This window comes from Acipenser ruthenus, chromosome 1 (assembly GCF_902713425.1).
Source record: "Acipenser ruthenus chromosome 1, fAciRut3.2 maternal haplotype, whole genome shotgun sequence".
NCBI classification, from domain to species: Eukaryota; Metazoa; Chordata; class Actinopteri; order Acipenseriformes; family Acipenseridae; genus Acipenser; species Acipenser ruthenus.
The window spans coordinates 111,345,960-111,367,823 of NC_081189.1; the positions used below are offsets into that span (position 1 = coordinate 111,345,960).

General features: G+C 39.5%; 1 protein-coding gene across 2 annotated transcripts in view; it reads right to left on the minus strand.

Moving 5' to 3' along the window:
* Nucleotides 1-3,772: 3,772 nt before the first annotated feature.
* LOC117421058 (T-cell leukemia homeobox protein 2-like) overlaps nucleotides 3,773-21,864 on the minus strand; it is a 31,540-nt gene continuing 13,448 nt past the window's right edge. For both annotated transcript variants that reach the window (XM_034034947.3, XM_034034949.3), the window contains 2 exons: nucleotides 20,276-20,513; nucleotides 3,773-10,040 (listed from right to left, as the gene is read on the minus strand). In XM_034034947.3, coding sequence (XP_033890838.1) covers nucleotides 9,824-10,040; nucleotides 20,276-20,513 — 455 coding nt within the window. In that variant the 3' untranslated portion in view covers nucleotides 3,773-9,823. The remainder of the gene's footprint in view (nucleotides 10,041-20,275; nucleotides 20,514-21,864) is intronic.

The window sequence follows — 21,864 nt, forward strand, 5'->3', positions numbered from 1 at the left end:
TGAAAAGATCCACAGGCCTGGAGAGGAAATGCAGGCTGAGGCCGTGTCACCTGAAGGAATGCAGCTCGTTGAGAGGATTCAAACAAGCTGTGAAGCCCTCGCAACTGAATAAACACCAAATCAGCAAACTGACAACAGGCCTCAGTTCGCTTTACAGCAACATTGGAGAGAGATAGTGTTTATAAACAAGATCATTCCCAGGTCTCCAAAAAAAAAAAAAAAAAACCTTCCAATCATATTTGTGCTGTCTATGTATCACAACAAGTACAGACCTACTGTACTGAGCTTAAAAACATGTTATTACTACACATTAGCATAGAGGTGGTCTGTTGAGCTTTCTATTTCAACTTTCTGGTTAAGCCTATGTTTCTTGTTGCAATGATATAATAAGTTTACTTAGCAGGTAGTATGACTCCATCTAAGCTTTAATTTCAAGTGCCACCAATAATATTTTACTAGAGCAGGCGCCAAAATAAGGTGGGTGAGAGGTCTCTCAAAAATCACAGCTTAAGAAAATGTAAGTTTCAATATCGGCTTTCAATACGGGAAAAAAGTGCTTTCTTCCGTCTATGATTCCAGTGCAGCATCTTCCAATACAGGTTGCTGCAGGCTACGTCAAAATGATATTTGCAACCACAGCTGCAATTGCAAGCTTAGGGCATGAGGATTTACTGCAAACAAACAGCACTTGTTTGGGTTACAGCGGGGTAAACCTGTACAAAACTCCCAGATGGGAGCCGTGGGTAACAGCGGGGTAAACCTGTACAAAACTCCCACATGGGAGCCGTGGGTAACAGCGGGGTAAACCTGTACAAAACTCCCAGATGGGAGCCGTGGGTAACAGCAGGGTAAACCTGTACAAAACTCCCAGATGGGAGCCGTGGGTAACAGCGGGGTAAACCTGTACAAAACTCCCACATGGGAGCCGTGGGTAACAGCGGGGTAAACCTGTACAAAACTCCCAGATGGGAGCCGTGGGTAACAGCAGGGTAAACCTGTACAAAACTCCCAGATGGGAGCCGTGGGTAACAGCAGGGTAAACCTGTACAAAACTCCCAGATGGGAGCCGTGGGTAACAGCGGGGTAAACCTGTACAAAACTCCCAGATGGGAGCCGTGGGTAACAGCGGGGTAAACCTGTACAAAACTCCCACATGGGAGCCGTGGGTAACAGCGGGGTAAACCTGTACAAAACTCCCACATGGGAGCCGTGGGTAACAGCGGGGTAAACCTGTACAAAACTCCCACATGGGAGCCGTGCAATTGTTTTAAGAAAATATCAGAAGTGGAACTAGCTTATTATTCCTACAGCAGGTACTGGGTCTATTTTAATAATGTTAAAGAGTAAATAGTGGGGTTCCAAAATATATAGTGTTATACATCCCCACGTGTTTCTACAACTGTTTAAATAATGTACCTATAATTTGTTGTCATTGTTAATATCCGGACAACTTTTTACACTTATAACTTTAAAGTCTTTTTCAAAGCTTTTTTTTTTTCGAAATGGCCGCTGTAGTGCACTGATAGTGTAAGGATCATTGCCCACATTGTCAAACAGGTAACACAGCAATAACGATCCATGATGAGGTACAGAACTGAAAAGCCAGAGCACATGTTGTTATGTTTTTTTTCCTGTATTTTTATTTTTATACTCGCTCTTCTTGCCATGATTTTGAGGACAGATCTCAAACACTAGTGCACTAGAGTGGCTGTTTTGAAAAGAGCTCTGAAACAGACTTTAAAGTTCTAAGTGTAAAAAAGTTGTCTGGATGTTAACAATGACAAAACAAATTTCATGTTTATGTTCTTAAGGTTGACCCCAATGAATCCCTTTCAGTTATGCATTGTAGTAGTCAATGATGTGTAAATCAAACAGACCTGCGTTTCAAGTACATTTAAACATTGTAATAAAATAAGTTATTTTTGGGATGAAATTACATCATGTGGCATGAATTTTCGGAGAACTGCCCTTAAATAGCCTTAACAAGTAGGGTGACCAGACGTCCCGTTTTAGCCAGTTTTTCCATCAAAGTTCCCGGTGTCCCGACATTTTCCTCAAAATCTTTAAAAAGTCCCGGTTTTCAGCCACTTCATGTAGCACGACACACTCTAAATACCTTTTGTTAAAATAACGTAAACATCCGCTTTCAGTTTACGGAACCTGCAGTGAAAACAAAATAAAATAAAAAACAAGGTACTAGCGTAAACAAGAACATCGTTTTTATAATGTGATTAACACCGACGTACGTGCTTATTCCTCAGTGCACCATGCGTTTTCATTTACTTTATATTCAATATGATTCTACAATTGTGTGTAATACGGTCATTTCGTAGCTGTTCAGTTCTGGCGGGATTTAGCCCAGACACTAGGCAGAGCAGCAAGAGGTTGCAAACACCTGAATCCACCAGGTCACATCAACAACATTAATAAATAGAGCCATCCTGATGCAGTAAAGAAAGAAAGAAAGAACAAAAAATGCCAAAACGTAAATGTATTATTATTATTATTATTATTATTATTATTATTATTATTATTATTAATAGTCAACTCAATATAAAATTAGCAATACTTATATAACACAATATAACTGCTTAAACTAATTAGCCACAAATATACACTCCGGAGTGCTTAAAAATAAATAAATAGATAATACTAAGAGTGATAGCATGGCTATTTAAATAACCATTAAAATATATTTAAATTGATTAATTACTCTTATCAATTATTTAACAATGTGTCCCGGTTTTGAGCTTTGAAAATCTGGTCATCCAGAGTGCTTTTACTATTTATAAGTTAGCACTTTAAATGCACTATTATATTTATTAAAATATTAATAGAAATATAACAGATGTTTAGGCTGTTCACTGCCTGGCCACTTTATTAGGAGCTGTCTACCCGATTTGATGTGGCATCGCCCCGATGTGTCACATGTTCTCCTGGATTACCCAGGGTACCTTTACCTCGTTTCCATGGACAGCCAACTCGAGTGGACTCAAGTGCGCTCAAATTGGCCTGAATTCTCCTAGAACTCGAGTTGGTGAAAAAGGTGGCATCTCCATGCTTTTCCGAGTTTTCATGGGAGTTCTGCAGCAAATACTATCGATTTTCGCCAGAAATACTTGTGAGTTAAAAGTCAAGATGTGAATTCGCTGCAGAGGGTATTATAGTAAAATTGTAAACAATTTAAAAGATAAATCTATCTAGATATTCTTTTGCATGTTTCATATAGTGCATCTACATATTTTGCTCTATATCACCACATAATCATCTTGCTCAGTCTGTAGATTATTGCATCTGACAAAGAAAAGCCTCATACTTGTATTAATGTTTTCAAATCTTTTTATTCACTAAAAATGGCTCTCTCACCTTACTTGTTTTCGTCATTAATCCCGCCCTCTGACAGACTGGTATGCAGAACAGGTTAAAGAAGCACTGGACGAGGGAAATAATGTATCAGATGTCAAAGTGAATATGAGAATGGCAGTAATGAAGCCAATTTGCTAGAAAACATTAAAAGTTGTCCGGATATTTCCATCAAATCTGAAATTGATCTGATCCGATCAGAAACCCAGAGGCAGTGTAAGCTGTGCCTGCTACTGTAGTAGGACTGTTCTTTTTTATAATTACCAAAGTCATTGTATTTATCTTGTACTGTAACACTTGTAATGTATTTGCTTACGTTTGTAAGTCGCCCTGGATAAGGGCGTCTGCTAATAAATAATAATAATAATAATAATAATAATAATAATAATAATAATAATAATAAGCATTTTTGTGTTCTTTTTTTCAACAAAAGTTTAATTAACTGCCAGACTTGTTAGAAAGTCTAACAAAATGGTTGATCATTATTGTCGATACATTGTAGATACGATTACTGAAGACAGCCATCGTGCAGGTATCGCAAAGTCCATAAACAAAACAAGACATTAAAATAAATTAGTTCTGCACCATATAAAACTGAGGTGATTTTACCAGTGCTTGCTAGTCTATTAACCAGTTTGAAATGATTTGGAAGCAAATTAAGCATTTTTGTTTCGGCTTTATATTGTTAAAGTTTTCACATGTGGCAATACTGCCCATAATTACATAATGCTGTGATCATTCCACTGTGTTATGTTGTGAACCATAGCTAAGTTTTAAAACTGAGAAAGCAAATGCTTATCGTAAAAGTTTACTAGTAATTTAAAATTAAGGGCCATATAATAACTATAAATACTGTAACTGATTAGAAAGCCTTTTTTGTTGTTCTCCAAGTTGCTGCAGTGACATTGTAGATGCTAGTATAATAAGTTGCTATAAATGAGATACTGTTTTAACAGACATATTTCATTAAGTAGACATTTATTTGAATGTTTTTGGAATTAAAAGTATAAATGCAAAACTGTGTTGCATTTTTCTTTGTGAACGTCCTAGATTAAAAAAAAAAAGTTAATTAAAAAAATGTCAATATTACCCAAGGTAGCCAATCCGTCGAATTTAATACCGGCCAAAATGCCCCGTTATAGGGTATGTTCCCGCCCCTTACAACATTTTTGAATGACATTTAGTGATGTAATTTCCTCCCAGCCCAAATTCAGACTTTAGATTTCAGGCCAGCCCGAGGAGTGAAATCGGACCAGAGAATTCAGACTCCTGCCCAAATTGGGAGCCAACTCGAGTAATTTATAAACATGGAAACGGAGGTGGGAGGGAGTAACTCAAGCACGTTCCTGAGATCTGTGGTTCATGAAAACGTGGTACTTGATTACTTTGGAAGGCCAAACAAATTCTGAGGTTCACTTATCAAGTCCACCGAACAATGCTGTACCCTAATGCCGATGTCTACCTTTAAGAAATGAATGCAACCACTGTGCCTCACTGTGTGTGAATGCTTTGAAGAGCATGCCAGATCCTTCATGGGCTCCACAATCCCCACATCTCAATCTCATCTCAGAGGATGTATGGAATTAACTTGAACAGCACATTTGTCACCTCAATGCTCTGCCTACATGTCCTGATGAAGAGGTCAGGCAGTTTGAAGACTTGCTTGGAAAAAGCAGTATTAGTAGATAAGCAGATCCCTAGACCGGAGATACACGACTAATTTTTATCATTAATTCTAGTTGACAACAAAAACTAAATGTGCCAGGCACACTGGAAAACTGACAATTTTATGATGGCGCCTGTTTGCAGTAAACATGTTTCAGTAGCTGCTATAGTAATTGGAACAATTTTGAAAAGACGTTGACATAGAAATACTCGTTTGGACCAGCGGAGGTAAAAGACAAACTGAAGAACTTCCAAACTGAATATTTTGCAGAGAGAAGGAAAATATATATCTTTAGTTTGACTTTTACCTCCACTGGTGAAAATATTTGTTAATTTCTTATATTCATCTTCTTTTTTTTACTGCAGTCTTTATATTCTGCACATCTAACATACTACAACATTTTGTATCATGCAAATAATCGATCAATTCTAAAGTTTCCTCATGCATCCAGTTGTCTGTAGCCATACTTCCTATTTAGCAAAGTGGAGAGTGAAATCAGGTGATCAGAAAATGCAATATCATTGGCTGAACACACACAGGCACGTAGAAAAATTGTCAACTGAATATCCCCAGATTTTATCACTAAGCAGATCAGCCCTAATTATGATGTGTGGCACCCCCACCTCCCCCTTCTCCTTTCACACACCCAACTCAAGTCTATTTGAATAAATGTATTTCATTTCAAAATCTATTTTAATTCTACACAGTTGAATCTGACATCCTTGAGCAAATATAAACCCAGTGTAAATATCTGAATTAATAAATAATAATAACAACATTAAGGTGACCAACAGTACCACCATGTATGTAAATAATGTACACACCAAGCAAGAACAGTTTTACATTGATTGATATGACATTGCAATGAACATAGTCAAATCAACTGAAAATGATGCACACAGCTTCTGTTTACCCAGGGACTAGGATTGATGGCTGCAGTCAATGCACTAAGTAGATAAATAGCATAGCTGATTTTTGGTAGTCATCCAGTAAACAAAGTGATACAGTGGTTTGCAATCTGGCTGCTAGAAACTGGATAGATGGCAGATCATTCAGTAACCCTAACTAAATGACCAGCACAGCAGGATTATACAGTAATTCAGATTTATCGTCTGCACAGTCTATATACAGCATCCTGGAAAAGGTGTTGGACCACTACCCAACCCTACTCATTTAGTGTTTTGTGAATCCACTGTTAGAGTGGGTGGCACTTGAAAGTAGGCAGTCCTTCTATAAGATAGGGGAATGAGTCCAATTCATCTCCATCCTACACTATATGCCTGTTTAACTTGATAATTCATTTCAGTACTTATTTCCCTTTTCTTAGGTTGATCCTGTTTTTTGATGTTTGTTCTTTCTGATTCCCTAAAAATGGCTAACTACTGTCACACCTCGTTCAAACTCAGGTAGCTGTCTTCTTGAAGGCATTGGGGTCAAACTGAGTTGTATCATCAGTGACTCAACCTTTTATACAGTACATGCTATCATTACTAATTTGTAACACGTGACTTTGTAAGGTGCATTAGATGCTCCATATCAGGGGTGGTCACATATGTTTAGTAGAGCACTGTGTATATATACATTTCTATCTCTACCATGTGAACCAATGAAACCTATATTAGCTGTTACAGTATTTGAGTGATTGCCTGCAAACTCTTGAACTTGTACATTATAGATTTCTTATAAAGAAACTTTTGTTTAAGATGATTAGACTATTTATTTAAGGTGGACTTGGTTAGTTTCAATTAATACTCACCCCATAATAGCTTAACCCTCTGTATATCATGCACCAGTACAAGATGTGATGACTGATGCATTGGAAAGGTGTTTCCTTTTTTAAAAGTCACTAGATGTTTTCAAAATTAGCCAGTTTTTTTTTTTCTTGAAACAAGGTGTGTAGTTACATCCATAATTTCAAACACTACTATTAAACACTAGTATACAGTACTATTAAAAAATATTTTTTTATAAATCTGACAAACAATCCAATGAGAAGAGCTAAAACAAAATGGTTTTTCTATTTTTAAACTTATAAAAGTTTATTTTTAGGACAAAGCTATTATACCACGGAAGACAACTTGACTACTTGACAAAACGTTTGTCTAGTCTTATTATAGTTTATTTCTAAAGTGCGCAGGTTGTTGGAAACTAACCAAGTCCATTCTGTGATCTACAAAACGATTGTGACATTCTATATATATATATATATATATATATATATATATATATATATAAACATAATTTAGATATTTTATTTAACATCATGTAATCAAAGAAACTACAAAATTATACCTCAAAAGTCTACCGGAAGCCATTATAGCAGTACAGTATTTCATGTTAGATTTTTGTCAGTTCAAGTATATGGAAAACTACAAAGCGGTATGTAATTCAATCTGTTAATGCAGGTTTCAACTTTTTATGAAGCAAAATTAGTTAATTCTATAAGTGATACAAAAGATTTGTTCTAGCGGTTAACGTCTGGGTCCATTTTTCTTTAATACAAAGTAGTGTCCTCGCTGCTCTATTCTCTAGTTTGTAAAAACAAAGTCAGTGCTTTCATTTCCAGTCTGTGTACATACCGATATAAAATCAACATTCTGTGATCTACAAAATGTCTTTGGAAACTTAATATAAAAGGAGGAATGGATGGAACAAGCAATTTATATATATATATAATTAAATACTTTGCTGTTTGGAATGCTTTTCAAAGAAATACAAATGACTCTTTTTTAGAAGAAAATATGAAATCTGTGTTTGCAGTCGAAAAAGCTGTGAACAGTGACATAGCATTCCAGTGCTTCATTACTCATAATAAAGGTTAGATAGGTAAACGGTATAATGGAATCTGTCTTTACAAAGACTGAATTATCAAATGAATTTACTCCCTTGTCCTAATCACAGTTTAAATCATGGTTACTGCAGCTTCTGAACTTGATTGAAGAATATAATAAAAGAGAATGGATACTGTTTGCCTGAAGAAAACATACTGGTATATTAACACATTTTTCAAGCGCCACTTATAATAGCTGATTTTTATCAACAATGCACCCTAAAAATCTTATATATATTAAACTTTGTTCCGTTATTTTAGCTTACGCAGATCCTGTATATTAAAATATTTATACTGTAAGAGGCCATTATACTTAAGAATTTGCAGGCTACGACTCCTACACTGATGATTAATGAACAGACCAATCTTGGTGCAACATATTGTGAATTACATTTAACATGGTTGCAAGCCATGTTAAGCACTTTTAATTGTTTGAAAACAAATTTAGACAGAGCTATTTGATGAATCTCATTTAAATGAACCCTTATAAAAGTTTACCATGGTATTTTTGTACAATATTTTTGCATTGTTACCATGCTTTTTAACATAGTTTACCCTGGTTTGTCATGTTTATTAATATGCTTTACCACACCTCAGTATTCTTTACCACCTTACCTATGCTTTACCATACCTTTTACTCTATGTTTTATTATACTTTCCTATTCTTTTACCATTGTAAACTGTTATAAGGGATAGTTTGTGATGTGACATGAAGATTAGGACACACCAAGGACCTAAAGCTGCCATCCACTGACTAGTGGGGGTTGTTTCAGGCTGTCTTATAACACCGCTACTCATTTGGCTTAGTTTCACTGACGAATTTGACTAATCATAACACCCAAACGACAAAGGCATAAGTAGAAGCAGTCATTAACAGCCAATGAGATGGCTCTTCCTGAAATAGGTCAGGTTATGAGGTACTTTTTTCTGAATTGGCCACGGCTATGAAAATGTATTTTTCCACAAAGGTTGATACATGCATTTGAATGGAATCTGCCATTGGTTAACCGAGAAAGAAAGGAAAAGGACCTGATGGGAACCTGGGCGATCGAAAGACAAGGAACCAGGTTTATGATGGAACCTTAGCCTTGAGACAGCTATGCAAGTTTTATTTGTTAGTATGATCCCATGTGATATTATCGTACAGATTACCAAGCAATTCATGAATTTTATAATCCCACAGCACATTTGCAAGCTGAAAGTTAAAATGTCACTTCTGTTCACACAGTATAAATGTTGGGCTGGCGATGAACCTGCATGAAAGCAAAGCATATATGGAGAGTTCAACTAAAAAGCAAAATCAGGGACATGCATTGCATATTTCTACAAAAAGCTGGATAGTTTTTGTATTGTAGTGTGAAAGACGTTGAGCTTTGGTATTATTCACTTGCCACTCTTGGTAGATTTATATTAGGCTTAATGGAAACATTGACCAAACCCTTAGAAAACTTGTTCAGGTTTACAGACAGCCTAAACGTGTAGGCAAAAGCAGAATTGAAATGATTTGCCCACGGTACTTTCTGTCTTTTTTTTGTCGTTGTTGTTGTTAGCTTTGCATTGACTGGAGTTTGACAACAGTAATGAAATGCCTGGATGTTGAGTTAGGACAAACAGCATTATAAAAATACAGATGTAGGGATAGTAAAACCATTGAGTTCATTAAAAGCCCTATTTCTTTAGAATGTCCATGCAGTTTGCGGATGAACATTCCGGTGCTCACGAGTCTGAACCCTAGTGAAAGTTTCAGCCAGTTCAGTATATGCTGGATTCCAGCTCTTAGAAGCAGGAGACTCATATTATATAAAGGCCTTCAGTTGCTTTGCAACAGTTCCTTTCAGAAACGAAGAGCCCTTCTCCTCCTGATCAACCATTCCCAATGGCAGTGTATCTGGAGCCAGTGCTTTTCTCAGTCTCGGTCTGTGCTGGTCTTGTTTTTATTTTCTATCACTTCCTCTGTCACTTCCTCAGACGACTGAGGCCATGCTTGTGACGGAGGTGACCTTGTTGTCTTCTGCCCAGGGCTGGAGATTCTGCAGGGCGTACAGGGAGGAGTTGTGCAAGCAGAGAGGGTCCTGTTGCATGGGCTGGCTCAGGGTCTTCTGAAAAGCCTCCTGTTGCAGCTGCAGCATCAACCTGTTCGCCTGCTGCCTCTCCGCTTCCCGCTCCTCTGCCGTCTGCCTCCTGGAACAAGAAAGAAGGTGTAATGTTACCATGTATGTCATATGTTAACAGTATTTGCACTGCTTAGGACTGCATCATTTTATGAACTGCATGTGCTTTTTTTCTTAGATTTACCAGTCTTACCAACTAAAGCCCTATTACAACCATTGGGACTGTTTTGAGGTGGTTTGGAAAATGAGAGGGTGTGCAGCTGTGATTTCTGTCCCCTGTATAGAGAAGGGCAGAAATTACAGGTGCTCGACCCTTTGTGGTAATTTCTAAATTTCTAAAACAGAAATTAAATATTCAGAAAATGCAGATGGTATAAAGTATCTGTTTGACTTTAGCCACTTACACAGGGGCTGTAGCTCCACACAAGAGCTAGTGTAGAATCATGACAGCTGAGTTTCCTAATATAGTGAAGAAAGCAATCATCATACATTGGTCAAAACTGACTAAGCAGGGACACAATATTATTTTGAACATACGCAGGCCTCTACTCACTAGATTATAGGGATTAATAAAGAACCAAGGATGGCGAGGGAAAAATAATCACAACATGTCACGGATTGGTAACTCAGAAAGACGATGATAAGACGGTGCCTTGCCGTGATTCAAGGGGATGACAATATGATGAGGGTGTATTGATAAACTGTCTTAGTGCATGAGCAGTTAGCAGCCATGAGGAACTTTTTACTGATCGCTTCGATAAGGAGATCTCACATGGGAAAGGGCCTTAGAATAGCACAATGCAATGGCCCGGCATGCTGGTGTAGAACACTGAAATGTTATCATAAATGTGTCCCAGATGGTGAGGGCCATAAGATATAACCCAATTAAGGCAGGTTATAATATTTTAGCAAGCTAGGGTCATAAACACATCCTGGTCACTGCTTCAAGTAACAAGACCAATTAAGTGTAAGAGAAGCAGTTTAATACACTTTTTTAGCTGAAAATGATATGGTCTTACATGAATCCCACAGCGGGACTGGACATGACTTAAGACCTATTATAAGAAATGCATGGAGATTTGATATGATAATGCACACCTTTTTGAAAGGATGCAAGTCCCAGCAAGGGTGATCTCACGTTATGGCCAGTGCTGTCCTATAATGCTCCAGTATAATGTCAAGATTAAAAATCAATATTTTAAGGAAACATTGGGCCCTATCCACAAAGCTTTTTCTCACAGTTATTCTAAGTGAGGAAGGAAACCATATGTGGCAGGATGGCTGAATAGTGACGTCCCCAGACCAGAAAGCTGACAGACAGACACAGGCAGGTACATGTGGGTTGAAAGTGCTGGTGTGTGGTTTTTATTAAAAACAAAAAATAATTAAACAAAAACAACGCTCACAAAAACAAAACAATACCTAGGTCAGGCTGGGTAGTCGCCTTTACTGATCCTATAAGTTTCTTTTTACTTTTGTTTTAACTTGTTCTCTCTTACTCTCGTTCCACCTCTCAAACAACCAACCCCCTGTTCAGCCATTGCTGCAGATTTTTATACATGTGACCAACTCCAGATTAGCAATACTTCTGGGCTGGGACTGGCCATAGACAATTAATTAAAAAGGCAGACCCAACCGCACCAGTAACCATGGCAGACACAGCAGGGGAAACGATTGGTGAGATTTTCCCCCTGCAAGTTGACTTGTCTTCTTCCCTTTTTCATCCTAAAAAACAAACAAAGAGACGGATTGAAAAATGGGAAGGTGCATCATTGAAACGAGGCTGGGGACTGGTTGGAGAGAGCTCGGATAGTATCAAACGCCACTCAAAGGGAGTCGGTACGCAGTGTGACCGAGAGGGTGAGGTTACTGGGCCATCCAGGGCAGATGTTACTCTGGCCCCTCTCAATATACCGGACATGTGGGACTCAAGCGCAGACCTAGTGTGGGGACAAAGCAACGATTGGGGACAGGTCCGATCTATTGAAGGTAAGGATGTTGAAGGCGCTGGGGCACTAGTATTTCTGCACTTCATTATCAAGGGGCAATTACTGTATAGGGTAAACCCTGCCCCGGGCACAGGACAGCCTGTAACACAATTGATGGTTCCCCCGTCGTGTCGGCCTGAGATCATGAGGCTGGCCCATGACATCCCCTTTGCAGGACACTTGGGAGCCGATAAGACGAGGGAACGCATATTGGCTCAATTTTATTGTAGCCACATGCCCAGACTGCCAGCAAGTAGCACTGGGTCGAGTGCGCCCCGCCCCTTTGGTTTAACTGCCCATGATTTGCACTCCCTTTGAGCGCATTGCAATGGACAAAGTGGGCTCTTTGCTACCCTCTGACTCTGGGTATATGCATATATTAGTGGTGGTAGATTATGCAATGCGATACCCGGAGGCAGTTCCATTGAGGTCCACTAGTGCAGCTGCAATAGCCAAGGAACTAGTGCAGCTTATGTCTAGAGTGGGGCTCCCCAAAGAAATACTGACTGATCATGAAACTAACTTTTTGTCTCAAACGTTACAGCAGGTGTATAAAATACTAAAAATACGTCCACAGACGGACGGTTTGGTGGAACCTTTTAATTAAACATCAAAGCAGATGCTGAGATGATTTGTGAACCAAGAGCAGAAACATTGGGCAACGCTGCTTCCCTACCTCCTGTTTGCAGTGAGAGAGGTGCCGCAGAGTTCAACAGGGTTCTCCCCCTTCAAGCTCTTGTATGGCCGACAGCCTTGCGGCATCCTTGATCTGTTGAGAGAGGGCTGGGGAGAGCACAAAGGCTTTCCAAAAATGTAGTGCAGCATGTGCTCCTACTCCATGATCATCTGGATTTGGTCGGTCGTTTGGCCCAGGACAATCTAAAATCGTCTCAGCACTGGCAACAGCAGCATTATAACCAAAATGCACATATTCTGACCTTTCGGCTAGGAGACAAAGTAATGCTGCTTCTTCCCACATCAGAATCCAAGCTGTATGCTAAATGGTAGGGGCCATATGTGGTGATTCAGGCTATAGGGAAATTCGGCAGCCTGATCGCTGCAATGAAAGGCAAATTTACCATGTCAATTTATTGAAGCCCTGGCAGGCAAGGGAGGCCTTATTTATAGCCCCAGGCGAAGTAGAGGATGATTTAGAGGTCCCTAGTATTCCGATGGGGGAACAGTTACTTACTGACCAGCAGAGAGATCTGCGTAAGTTAATTGAGGAGTTCAATAACGTTTTTTCTGACGTGCCCGGCAGAACTAATCTGGTTGAATATGACATTATCACTCCCCCAGGTATCACGGTTCGAGAGAGACCGTACCTGATCCTGGAAAGTCGAAGAAGTGGCGTTCACAAAGAGGTGCGGGCGATGCTCAAACTTGGGGTGATTGATCCTTCCAGGAGAGAGTGGTGCAATCCGATTGTGATAGTGGCCAAAAAAGATGGCACCAACCGCTTCTGCGTTGATTTCCGTAAGGTAAACACTATTACCAAGTTCGATGCCTCCCCCATGCCTCGGGTTGACAAGCTTCTCGACAGACTTTAGACCTGACAAAGGGATACTGGCAGATCCCCTTAACCCGCAGATCATGTGAGAAAACTGCATTTTCTACCCCTGATGGTCTGTTTCATTTCACAACCATGCCGTTTGGGCTACATGGTGGACCCGCTGCCTTTCAGAGACTAATGGACCAGGTATTACGCCCACATCATGAATATGCAGCATCGTATATTGATGATGTGGTTATTTACAGCTCCACCTGGTGAGAGCATTTGGCTTGGGTCATGGCCGTCCTGCAGTCGCTAAGGGTAGCCCGGCTGACAGCCAACCTGGGTAAATGTGCATTTGCCAAAGCAGAAACACAATATATGGGATTTGTTATGACACATTGGCAGGTGAAACCCGTCGCCACCAAAGTCCAGGCTTTGACGGACGCGGCAATCCCGAGAAACCAAGTCCCAGGTGAGGTCTCTCTTGGGGTTGGCCAGTTATTACTGCTGATTCATCCCAGAGTATGCTACAGTGGTCAACCCTCTAGTGAACCTCGCTAAAAAGAGTGCACCAAATTCAATCAAACGGACAGGATAATGTCAGGGGCAATTGATACCATTAAGCAAAGGCTTTGCCAAGCCCCCACCCTTATCACACCAGATTTTGATAAGGAATTCACACCGACGCTTCAGATGTTGGTCTAGGGGCGTTCTTGTCCCAGCAGGTCGACGGAGTAGAACACCCCATCCTCTATATCAGTAAAAAAAATGTTCCCCCGGGAGCATAACTACTCTATCATTGAAAAGGAATGTCTGGCCATTAAATCGGCCACGCAAACCTTACACTATTACCTACTGGGATATTCATTCAATCTCGTCACTGACCACGCCCCACTTAGATGGTTAAGCATGATGAAGGATAGCAACGCCCGGATAACTCGGTGGTATCTGGTGCTGCAACCCTTCATGTACTTTATGACACACCATGCAGGGAAAGATCATCAAAATGCGGATTACTTTTCCTGAGAGAGGAGTGTAATGGGGAAAGTAGATTCAGCCGAGTGTTCCTTCGGCTCCACTCTGAGTGGTGGGATATGTGACAGGGAGTGAATGAATCCTAGTCAACAATCTCCCTCCCGATCTGTGAGGGCATGGTATAACCGGAGCAGAGTGCCCTGTAATGGATGGTTTGGCAGTTCATTCCAGTTTCAGTTGGAAGCCTGCCATCCAGGAAGGGGGCGAGGCCACGATACCAGAAGTTGTCATCTTAATGCGGTAGGCAATGTGTCAGTCACGGATTGGAGGAGACATGATTGGCCGTGCCACTGAAAGAGGGCATGACAGAGGGTATTTAGGGGAAGTGGCCCCAGTGATCTGTTCCTTGGTTTATGGTTAAATTACAAGGACCAGAGAGAGAGAATTTAAAAGTACTGTGAGTGTTTCGTGTTTTGTTTGTTTGTCAGTCTAATTTTGTTCTCACTAGACAGCTAACATGAACCAGGAGCTGTTGCTACAAGCCAGCACCAAACCCCGGACTACACTGCACCACTGTCTTGACTGTGTTTGACCTTTCACCATACACCTGCACTAGAGCACCCACTGTCCGGAGACGTGGCCGTGCCTGTGTTGCGTGTAATTATTCAAGTGTCTTATTATTTCAGGACTGTAACCCTTGTTTTGCAAGGCGCAATACACATTCGAGTGTAGAGCCTGTGTCTATTTTTTAAAGTGTTGTTGACATGTAACCCAGCATCAATAAAGAGCTGTTTTTCATTGTGAACTGTCTTCTGTGTGTCTATTCCAGAGCACTGCATCATCACTACACCTGCACACTGCAAACCACTCGTTCACAGTGTTATATCGAGATCACAAGATAAATGATCTCAGGAAATCAACATTTCAAGCCTTTATGTTGAGATCACATGATAATTTATCTTGTGTTAACACATTTTTATTTTTATGTTGTCCTCAATGAGCCACCATACCTTTCTAAGCTTAAACTATGGTAAACTGTTCTACGGGGTTATTTAGAATGTGCAAGGTGTGCTTTGTTGTGAAATGACTGCACTATCACTGAGGCATGAAGTCAAGCAACCACAACAGCACAGTGATGAGACTAAACAAAACCAACCAGTTATTTAATATCAGCCCTGCTTTGCTGATTGTTCTGTTAATTGCAAGACTGAATGATAAAAACAGGTTAATTCTCAGAACCTAGTGCTCACATCTTCTTGGTTTAAAGGATTTGGGAATAATGTGTATAATTTAATGTTGGCTGAGTGAATGCATAAATATGGGTCAGAATAATGGACAAAAATTCAAAGGGCATAATAATAGGAGCATGCTATAGACCACCAAATTCAGGCGCTGAGCAAAATAATCTGTTATACAATTACATTCGAAATGCGTGTAGAAAAGGAGAAGCAATACTAATGGGGGATTTCAACTTCCCCCGTATAAAATGGGAGAACCCGGTGGGGAGCATGATGGACGAAATTGAAATGGTGGAAATGACAAATGACTGCTTCCTAACGCAATTTGTCAAGGCACCGACTAGAGGGGAGGCATGTCTTGATTTAGTCTTTTCAAATAATGAAGACAGAATAACTAAAACAGAGGTCAGAGAGCCATTGGCAAACTCAGACCACAACATGGTCTCATTTGAAGTATTTTTTAAAACCCCAAAAGTAATGACTAAAGCTAAGGTTTACAATTTTAGGAAAGCAAACTATGAAGGTATGAAACAGAGACTAACAGAAGTAGATTGGAGTAAAACAGAAAACATCCACAGAAAAAGGATTGCTGGTTTTTTTTTTTTAAATGTAGCACTAGAAAATGGCCAAAACGGTTTAATAGATCGATTTAAAAAAATATTCAGCGAAAAAAGGCACTTTACAGAGCATTTAAAAGGGACCAAAAACAAAGTACACAGAAAGAGTACTTGGAACAGCAAACACAAGTCAAAAGGAAGTTAGAAAAGCCAAGAGAGAGATAGAAATCAATATTGCTATGGGGGCTAAAACCAATTCCAAAATGTTTTTCCAATATTATAACAGCAAGAGAACATTCAAAGAGGAGGTTAAATGCCCAAGAGACACAAATGGCAAAATCATAGATGAAGAAAAAAAATAGCAAATATATTAAATGATTACTTTTCACAGGTTTTTACAAAGGAGGACACGGACAACATGTCCGACATGTCGACCTGTTCCTTTAACATAACAGAGGCAGAAGTGTTAAAGGGACTAGGAGCTCTTAAAATAAACAAATCCCCTGGGCCGGATGTGATCCTCCCAATAGTACTCAAAGAAATGAAAGAAGTTATTTACAAACCGCTAACCAAGATCATGCAACAGTCTCTTGACACAGGGGTTGTACCGACAGACTGGAAAATAGCAAACGTAATACCGATCCACAAAAAGGGAGACAAAACCGAACTAGGTCTGGAACCAACTCCCCAGTAATGTTGTTGAAGCTGACACCCTGGGATCCTTCAAGAAGCTGCTTGATGAGATTCTGGGATCAATAAGCTACTAACAACCAAACGAGCAAGATGGGCTGAATGGCCTCCTCTCGTTTGTAAACTTTCTTATGTTCTTATGTTCTAACCGCTAACCAAGATCATGCAACAGTCTCTTGACACAGGGGTTGTACCGACAGACTGGAAAATAGCAAACGTAATACTGATCCACAAAAAGGGAGACAAAACCGAACCAGGTAACTACAGACCAATAAGCCTGACTTCTATTATATGTAAACTTATGGAAACTATAATAAGATCCAAAATGGAAAATTACCTATATGGTAACAATTTCCTGGGAGACAGTCAGCATGGTTTTAGGAAAGGGAAATCGTGTCTAACTAACCTACTTGACTTTTTTGAGGATGCAACATTGACAATGGATAATTGCAAAGCATACAACATGGTTTATTTAGATTTCCAGAAAGCTTTTGACAAAGTCCTGCATAAACGATTAATTCTCAAACTGAACGCAGTAGGGATTCAAGGAAATGCATGCACATGGATTAGGGAGTGGTTAACATGTAGAAAACAGAAAGTACTGATTAGAGGAGAAACCTCAAAATGGAGCGAGGTAACCAGTGGTGTACCACAGGGATCAGTATTAGGTCCTCTGCTATTCCTAATCTACATTAATGATTTAGATTCTGGTATAGTAAGCAAACTCGTTAAATTTGCAGACGACACAAAAATATAAGGAGTTGCAAACACTGTTGCAGCAGCAAAGGTCATTCAAAATGATCTAGACAGCATTCAGAACTGGGCAGACACATGGCACATTACATTTAATAGAGAAAAGTGTAAAGTATTGCATGCAGGCAATAAAAATGTGCATTATAAATATCATATGGGAGATACTGAAATTGAAGAAGGGAACTATGAAAAAGACCTAGGAGTTTATGTTGACTCAGAAAAATGTTCATCTTGACAATGTGGGGAAGCTATAAAAAAGGCCAACAAGATGCTCTGATATATTGTGATTAGTGTTGAATTGAAATCAAGGGAAGTAGTAAAGTAATAACTTTACAATGCATTAGTAAGACCTCACCTAGAATATTGTGTTCAGTTCTGGTCACCTCCTTACAAAAAGGATATTGCTGCTCTAGAAAGAATGCAAAGAAGAGCAACCGGAATTATCCCGGGTTTAAAAGGTATGTCGTATGCAGACAGGCTAAAAGAATTGAATCTATTCAGTCTTGAACAAAGAAGACTACGCGGCGATCTGATTCAAACATTCAAAATCCTAAAAGGTATAGACAATGTCAAGCCAGGGGACTTCTTTGACCTGAAAAAAAAAACAAGGACCACGGGTCACAAATGGAGATTAGATAAAGGGGCATTCAGAACAGAAAATAGGAGGCACTTTTTTACACAGAGAATTGTGAGGGTCTGGAACCAACTCCCCAGTAATGTTGTTGAAGCTGACACCCTGGGATCCTTCAAGAAGCTGCTTGATGAGATTCTGGGATCTATAAGCTACTAACAACCAAACGAGCAAGATGGGCTGAATGGCCTCCTCTCGTTTGTAAACTTTCTTATGTTCTTATGTTCTTATAATCTCTATAGAGAAATAAACTTCCCAGGACATTATTTTAGACTATGGGTCACTTCTAGAGCTTTTTCTAGGTTAACAAATTCCAAGAAATAAAATATCAATACGCTTCCTGATTGGATTAGTAAAGTAAGGATGGAATGTTGGTGCACAGTATAATGTAAGGCAATATTCTCAGTCAATACATCATACAGTGCAATGGGCTCATTCCAATAAGGGATCTTTGAGAATCAATTTATTGTTAGGAGAGCAATTATAGGTGAGGAATTCATAAATACTCTCTCTCTCTCTTTCAATGGTGAGAATTACACCTTACAGTTCATGCTGTACATGGATGTGCAAATAGAACACTTTCAGATAAAAGATTTTCTACTTTCAAACAATATCTGTAAAATAGGGTCTTATTTACAAAACGTTAAGGACCATTTTATGGAATGCTTTGTTAAGGACTGTTTTTCTATTTTCATTAAGTAAATCAAGCTTGAATACATGATTGTGTTATTATTTCTTTTGCTAGGCAGGGTCAAAGGGGTTAAAGCCAGATTTGTTTAGAATGTCCCAGCCTCCCATCTTCTTTCAAACAGACCATACATCCTCCATTAGCCACACGTTACAGTTAACTGGATTACTCTAATCGGATTTCTCATCCTTTCATTTGATCACACCCTCATTAAACACACTGGCAGAACGCAAATGCACCATTCATGCATAGGCTATCTATTATAGCAAGAGAATCAAAACGTGAAAAAGTAAGCTTTTATATGCCCTATATACCAACGTCTCTGTTTGCAACAGTCCAGCATTCATAAACAGCTATGCGTCTGTGTCTTTTTGCATAGTATAGGGTATTTAGGCATATTTAAGCAAAACACAGTCTCCATAAAGGGAACAATTGCAGGGGATTTTTACAATTCAGTTATGAATAAATAAATGAAACATTTAGTATTGCATGTTCCTTAAACTGGGGTTTTTGTGCATAAATGAAGGGCCATTTTCCACACAAGCTAATATACAGAAATCTGAAAATCCAGGCAGTCAAAAAGGATTTTTGTATTACTCAGTCTTTCATTGGAGTGGTACTCATGGCCCTTCAAACTGATCTTCATGTATACTTCATTAGGCTGCAGAATGTTATACTTCATCATTAGAAACTAGGGTTCAAGTTGTGTTTTGAAAAGAAATACCTAGGAATTTACCAGTTTGTGGGTTTTTTTGTGCTTTGTCAAGTAAAAACAAGTTCATTTTATGTATTAAAAAAGAGCAAAACTAAGCTTAATAAACGTGTACAACTGCAGCTTCTGTCTCTGAGTCTCTCATTCCTGCCAGTAACAGCTTGGGCGGGACGCTATCCTGTCACAAAACCCAAATAAAGACAGCATTACTTATTAGCCCATTTTAAGCGAGTTGACCACCAGTTGATAATAATCAGGTCATACCCTGTCCTGTCTGCTAGACTACTGTAGGAATTTGTGATGTTCTCATTTCCCCATACAGTGTGCACGTATATGCGTTCTTAGTGTCATCAGTATAGGTTTTCCAGTGTCTTTATGGTAAATAGGTGCTAATTTTGACTTACTATATTTTTATACTGGTATTATTTATCCGGCACCAGCAGCGCAAGAGTGTGATTTGCCAAGGCCATGGATCACAAACCAGATTAAGAACTGGCATAAGAACAGTCACTCAACAGATTGAGTCCCATTAAAAACCCCATACTGGGGCTGGTAAATGGGTGCAGATGGAGCCCTACCGCCACTTTGTTCTCCTGTTCTGGAACCAGGTCTTGACTTGTGCATCTGTCATTTTCAGTGCCTTGGCCAGGGTGGCCCGCTCTGCTGAGGCCAGGTACTTCTGGCGGTGGAAGCGTTTCTCCAGCTCACAGATCTGGACTCGACTGAACGACGTCCTGGGCTTCTTCCTCTTGGGCGGGGTCCGGTTTTGATAGGGGTGTCCAATCCTCCTGGTCATTGAGAACGGAGACAAGGCCGCTGCGAGGGAGGAGAGGAAAAAGAGAGCTTTAATAGGGCAAAGAGAAAAGAAGGCAAATAGATATGTCACTGATGGAGACAAGGCAGATTAGGTTAGATGTGTAAACTTAAATTTACACTCCATTTAAATACTTGTGATGAATTTACTAAGGATAGGATACTACAGGCAATAAATATAGGTATTGATTGATCTTTCACAGCAGTTTATAAAGAGGATTTACAGATTACTCTTGTGTTTTAATGATCTTGGACCAACACTTTAAAAAACAGCCATTAAATAAAGTGTGAATGCAAAGTTTTCAGAAGACCACTGTTATGAAGCCACTATTTAACTCCAGTACGCACTTTGCATTGTTTTATTTTTATGAAAGAACAATACAACTGGCAGTACGCCAGAACTATTGTGACTAAGATCCACCTACAATAAGCTGCTTCTTACTAGTTTTGAAACATTACTGTGTTTTCTTTTCACCAAATGTTGCAAATGTCACCTTTGGATAAAAAAGGGGAACATATCTTTCTTAGTTGGGCCTTGGGTGGAGCTGTGTGTGCCAGTGTTACTCTGTGTGTCAGTTTGAGACGCTTCTCTTAGTTCTGTGCTCTGATGAGCAAACTCTGCTGCTTCCAATATAATATACCCCAACACTATGTTCATACACTACAAATAACCTACACATGTTTCTAGTATGCAGGCCATACACTTTTGGTAATAGAGAAGATGCATAACTACATGCCATCCTCACATTAAACACTTCAATCTCAACAAATATCCCCTACTTAAACAGCATAAATGAAAATAAATATATATATATATATATATATATATATATATATATATATATATAATATTGTGGCAGGCCATAAGCTGTAAATAGTGTGGGTGTGGGAATGTAAGGTTGGCAGGGATGGGGTTAAATCTGTCCCTGCCAGCAATCACAGATGTGGCAGTTTCCCAATTAGGTAATTGATGCTAATTGGTGAGTGGCCACATGTATAAAAATATCTTGAAATCCTTTGTTTGTTGGAGGAGTTGGGGGGGGGAGTGAGGGTGTGGGGGTGTGGGGGTGTGGGGGTGTGAGGGTGTGGGGGTGTGCTGTGATTTTTGTAGTGTTTATCAATGTGGTAGTGAAGGCTAATGCCCAGCCTACACATAGTTATTCTTTTGTTTAAACCTTTTACTTTGGCACTTGTGCCATGCTTATTTTGCTCCTGTGTTTTGTGTTATTTTGTTAAATAAACATGCGCATACAAGCTTAAAACTGCAGCTTTCTGTCTCTGGGTCTAATTCTTGCCGGTAGCCAGCCTGGGCCATGACACTACCGTCACATGTGGTGTCAGTGGGATAGTGCCC